This window comes from Polypterus senegalus, chromosome 13 (assembly GCF_016835505.1).
Source record: "Polypterus senegalus isolate Bchr_013 chromosome 13, ASM1683550v1, whole genome shotgun sequence".
In the NCBI taxonomy this organism is placed as follows: Eukaryota; Metazoa; Chordata; class Cladistia; order Polypteriformes; family Polypteridae; genus Polypterus; species Polypterus senegalus.
In genome coordinates, this window is record NC_053166.1 from 4,741,783 (window position 1) to 4,746,877 (window position 5,095).

The 5,095-nt window shown below is 53.8% G+C and overlaps 1 protein-coding gene across 1 annotated transcript; it reads left to right on the forward strand.

Annotated features, from left to right (window-relative positions):
- Positions 1-857: 857 nt before the first annotated feature.
- LOC120542929 (forkhead box protein I1-ema-like) lies at positions 858-3,419 on the forward strand. The gene is made up of 2 exons (XM_039775668.1): positions 858-1,509; positions 2,229-3,419. The coding sequence occupies exons 1-2, from the start codon at positions 873-875 to the stop codon at positions 2,804-2,806; spliced, it is 1,215 nt and encodes a 404-aa protein (XP_039631602.1). The 5' UTR covers positions 858-872; the 3' UTR covers positions 2,807-3,419.
- The last annotated feature ends 1,676 nt before the right edge of the window (positions 3,420-5,095 follow it).

The following is a 5,095-nucleotide window of genomic DNA, read 5'->3' on the forward strand; positions in this document are numbered from 1 at the left end:
GCATCTGACGGCACGTGAATGAACGGAGAAAAGGAACGAAAACCGAAACGTCAGGTCATAAAGCGGGAGTCCCCAAGTTCTGAGCGGAGGTCGGTGAGGTGGGGTTGGGCAGCCCGCTCCGCCTCGGCATTTCGGTGCTGTGCCGGATAAGCGCGAATTCGTCATTGGGCGTAAAGAAGATCAACGGGGAATTGGAGGCTCTTTCTCGGTGTGCGATGTCAATGCCGAGTTTAAAGTCTCATAAATGAAGACTAAAAGAAAAGAATGAGGCGGCCCAAAAAATTAAAAAAAAAAAAAGCGGATAACAGTAACTTCTAGGGAATTCTGGGCCACGTCAACCGTCCATTTTCCAGGTCCACTTCATTAAATTTTATCTCCAAAAACCTTTCACATGGGACAACTTTAAGAAGAGCTTATCGCAAAGAGACATCGGAGTGGACGTGGACGTTACGTACAAAGCGCTAGCTGGGACACTAAATCTTGGCCTCAATTGAAATGTCTCTTCTGTTTGAGAGGTCCCGTGATAATTAAGTAAAAGCTACATATTTGTTGAACTCCGTCCTAAAGCCCGCACTTCTCCTTGGCATTAGTCTGTTCGCGATGCCAGCCCTTCCCTTCCAGCCGTCCTCCTAAATCAATTCCATGCACTTTCCCATCCCCAGCGCTCTCCACGTCGGCCTGAGATTACGTTTCGATTTTATTAAAAGCATAAACAAATGTTCAGCTCCCCGTCTCCCACTTCAAACCAGGTAAGCCATTGAGAGAACTCAAAAAAAACAAACACCAATTGTGAGTGATGCTACTCGAGGCGCCCACCAATGGGAGGAGAGAGGCGGGGCCAGCAGGTAGCTTTAAAATCCCCGGCGCAGGTGATGTGTGTTCAAACACCTGCCAGCCACACAGCGCCGAGGCGGACGGGAGAATCACAAAGGCACTGGAGAGGAATGAGCTCCTACGACCCTCAGGCACAGTCGCCCCACCGGGCCAGTCCTCAGTTTCCAAGCATTGGCCAGGAGCCCCCCGAGATGAGCCTCTATGGAGACAACTACTACCACCCCAGCAGCCTGCCAAGCCCTCAGCGCCCTCCAACCTACGATCTGGGGGATTACAATGGAGCCGCACCCAACCCCTACCTGTGGTTCAACAGCTCGGGCATCGGCAGCTCACCCTACGCCCCTCCGTCGGGCTCGGCCTCCTTTGTTCCACAGCCCTATGGGATGCAGCGTCCATTCCTGCCAGGTGCTCCTGCGGACCTGAGTTGGTTCTCTCTCCCCTCACAAGAGGATCTCATGAAGTTGGTGCGCCCGCCCTATTCCTACTCTGCGCTGATTGCCATGGCGATCCATGGTGCCCAAGACAAGCGGCTCACCCTCAGCCAGATCTACCAGTATGTGGCGGACAATTTCCCTTTCTATAACCGGAGCAAAGCCGGTTGGCAGAATTCCATCCGACACAACCTCTCCCTGAACGACTGCTTTAAGAAGGTGCCACGCGACGAGGATGACCCAGGTAAGAATATTCACGGGCAATCTTTAAATGTGGGTTAATGGTCTTGGTAGTTAATTAAGCAGGATGGTAATGAATGCCAACGGTGATGCCACCTTTTCATTTTTACAACTCCCAATCCCAATCAGTATGGGAATCCCCCGCTGGCACCGCATCCTGTGGGTCTGTCATAGGGGCTGTGCCCAGACTCCACTCCCTCATCCATCATCTCGCATTGTAAAGTCAAACCTCTGTGCCCTCGTGTGGCGCCCCGTGGCACTGTCCCGCTCGGCCGCCCTCACGTTGTGCGCTTGGCGCTCCAGATCGGACTGCACTGAGCGGGCGTGTTGCTCTTCGGCCGCCTTAAATTGCGTTTGCCTTGGAGGTCCTCGCCAGCCTTTATGTTCTCAAGCCGCTGATTTACGGCTCTCCGAGTCTGTGAAGATGAAATACTTCAGACCTGCGCTCGTCGCCCTCCTCTCATCTTTAGACATTTGAGCAGAATTCAGTCTCAAGAGCGCCAACCCCGTTGAATATCTGAGCGAAACCTAAAGTCGCTCAGGCGTAGATAACTAACAGCAAGGCCGAGCGTTCGTCTCTAAAGGTGAGTGGCACCATCAGGGTATCTGAGAGACTCCAGAGTGCCATGGCCATCCAGCTTTGACTTGGGGTTTATTCTTGGCATTCCAAGTGGCATTTGCAGCAACTCCCATTTTTATTTTCTGTTTTTTCTCTTCTTCCAGGGAAGGGCAACTACTGGACGTTAGACCCAAACTGTGAGAAAATGTTTGACAACGGTAACTTCCGAAGGAAGAGAAAGCGAAAGTCGGACTTGAATCCCAGCAGCGGCAGCGTCCTGCACCCCGAGCGTCCCGACGACAGCTCCATGGAGAGCGGGAGTCCCCTGAGGGGGTCGTCCCTGGAGGACGGCAGCCCCAAGAGTCACGAGACCCTGCTGGAGACCTCCGAGGAGCACAACTCCAACACGTCCCTCGGCGCCACCTCGGCCCCTCCCTGCCTCGGCGGCTTCCTGTCCAGCATGACGAGCTTCGTGAACCCCGGCTCCTCTGCGCTGGCCAGGCCTGTGGCCTTAGGACTTGGAGGAGATCAGTCCCAGAAGGCCGGCCAGGTGACCGGTGGCTTCGGCCCGTACTCCCACAACACTGCCAGCCTCCCAGGTGTCACCGGGACGGAGTGGTCGGCTACGGCGGCCCCCTCTCTGGGCTACAGCGGCTCAGTCCTGAACCAGTTCAACAGCCACTTCTACCCGGGCTTGAGCTCCGGGAGTCTCCTCTACCCGAGGGAAGGAACTGAAGTATAGAGACGGGGGGTCCGACGGGGGGACTTTAAACGCCACCCTGACCGGGAAACGGGAGAATGGACAGCCTGGCACTGCCGGCGTGGGAAAGAAGGCAGTGCCGTTGGGACTTGGGACACCAAAGGGGCTTCCGTTTTGCTCAGCAACATCTGGGGACTCTGAACTCTTTGACTCCTCCCAAGGGGTGAGGGCTGGCAGAACGGGGCGGCATCTGTAAAATAGACGGGCGACGCACGGAGCCACGCCGTCGGACGTCTTCCCAGCTGTCTGTCATGTCGGCCTCTTGGTTTTTCTATGGTGTGATTGTCGAGTGTTCCTTCTGCTTTCAAGGTGAGGATAAAGCTCAAGTGCGGGCGGCGGGCAGCGGGCACCACTCCGGAGGTCAAGCGTGTCTGTTCAGACCAGCCTGAGCCGACACTGGCGTGCCACTTCTGTCCATGCCAGAGAGACTTGTGTCTGTGCTGCCTGGCCGTGCACCCGCCTTCCATCGTTTACCCGCCTCGGGCTCGGGCTGCCAGGAGCGGGCTGCCAGGAGCGGGCTCAGTGTAAGCCTGGTTTGGTGTAAATAGCGGCCTTTTTGGAATTGTGTTGAAATAAAGGTTGTGTTCAATCCAGCTGTCTGCTTCGCCCTTCCTTTGTTTCAAGTCCTTCTTTACAACGCTGCCATCTTGGTACCTGTACCCCGAGTCCTGCCCTCATGATGCCAGGTCTTGCAGCGCTCCTTCTGGTAAACTCACATGGGTGGGCCTTTAAAATGATTTGTGACAGTGGGCTCGATGGTAAGGCTGGCAGGACTTCCATTGGTTCTGTCCCCATATGTCCCCGATGCTGTGACTTTGGCGCTTCATTCAGATTTCTGTTTGTCTCCCGTGTTGTTCTGTGCTGTGGATGCCCTCGTTAATATCGTGTGACGTCTTTTTATTATGAATTCATCGCCCGCTTTACTCACTCCAGTGTTTCAGGGGGGCACACATCTGGCCCACACTTCTCATGCCAGTCACTGCTGCCCCGTCCTGCCGTTGGGTTTCCAGATATAAAGACGTCTCTTTTGTTCTCGCTGCTCTTTGTCTCATCCCCCTTATGCCCCCTTACCCCCCCAATCCATCAGACGTTTCTGTTTGGTTTGTTTTTCTCATCAAGATAAAATGATGCCAACTGCTACTTTGTGCGTTCATTCTCCTGTCCAGATTGGCAGGGAGTTGACAATGGGCAGCAATGGGCACAGAGTAGAAAACCGGGGTCCCCACCCAAACACAAAGAGAACATGCAGAGTGCACATGGATTTGAGGTGGCACAGCTGCCCGCCATACCTCAGTTATTTGATTTTACTCACAACTAGCCAATGCAGTGGGCACACAGATCCTGTAATTTGCTGAACAAAGTTTGTAAGTACGATGGGTACAGGCAATGGCAAGGTAAGTCACTGCCAGGCCTTTCTCTTCTGGTGGCCCCGGGGTGGGCATGTGCTTGTAAACCCGGGCACCATATGCTCAGCCACTGTCAAAAGGTTCATTCATTCCTGGGCGGAGAGTTAGCGCTGGCATAGTTACACCCAACATGCTGCGTAATGCCAGGCATTCCAGGATGTGCTCCTGGCGTCTGTCCAGATGATCTCCGTCCTTCTTCTTCTCCACTGCTAGCTTTGTGACCATCAGCTGGTCGTCTCGGGTGAGGGGAGGGTTACTCCAGTTGTGCCACATCTGAGTCCTCAACGTGCCACATAACCCCATCACCGACGCTCTTCTCTTATACTTTAGCGTAGTCTGGAGTCCTGAATGCCAACCCAAGCTGAGACTCGAGATGCCCGCCATTCTGTTGATGTCACAAGGGAGTCGTCACTGTCCCCTTTGGGTCCTTTTGCTGTTTCAGATGTCCTCCATTTGAGATGACCGCTGCTTCAGTGCCAGGGCTTTAGGGGTGGCTCTGCCCCCCTTGTATACACTGAGTTTTGGATCGAAGCCTCGTGTTCTCGACTTGAAGAGTCGAATTATCGATGAGCTGAGGTCACTTAGGGTCAAGTGACTAAGGGGGCAGCACAGCTCTTATTTAATACTTCAATGTATTTAGGTGTGGTGGGTGGGCCGTATCAGTGCATGCCCCTTCAACCCCTCGCTCGCTCACTCGCTCGCCCGCTCTCTTTATTTAATATGAAGATCTGAAGTCATTCAATGTGACAAAAATACAAGCAGAGATGTGGAAGGGGCAAATACTTTTTCACAGCACCATGTCTGCTTCCATAAAATATCTGAAAAGCGAAAGGTGAGGGTCTGACCAGCGCTGATCTGCCCTGCT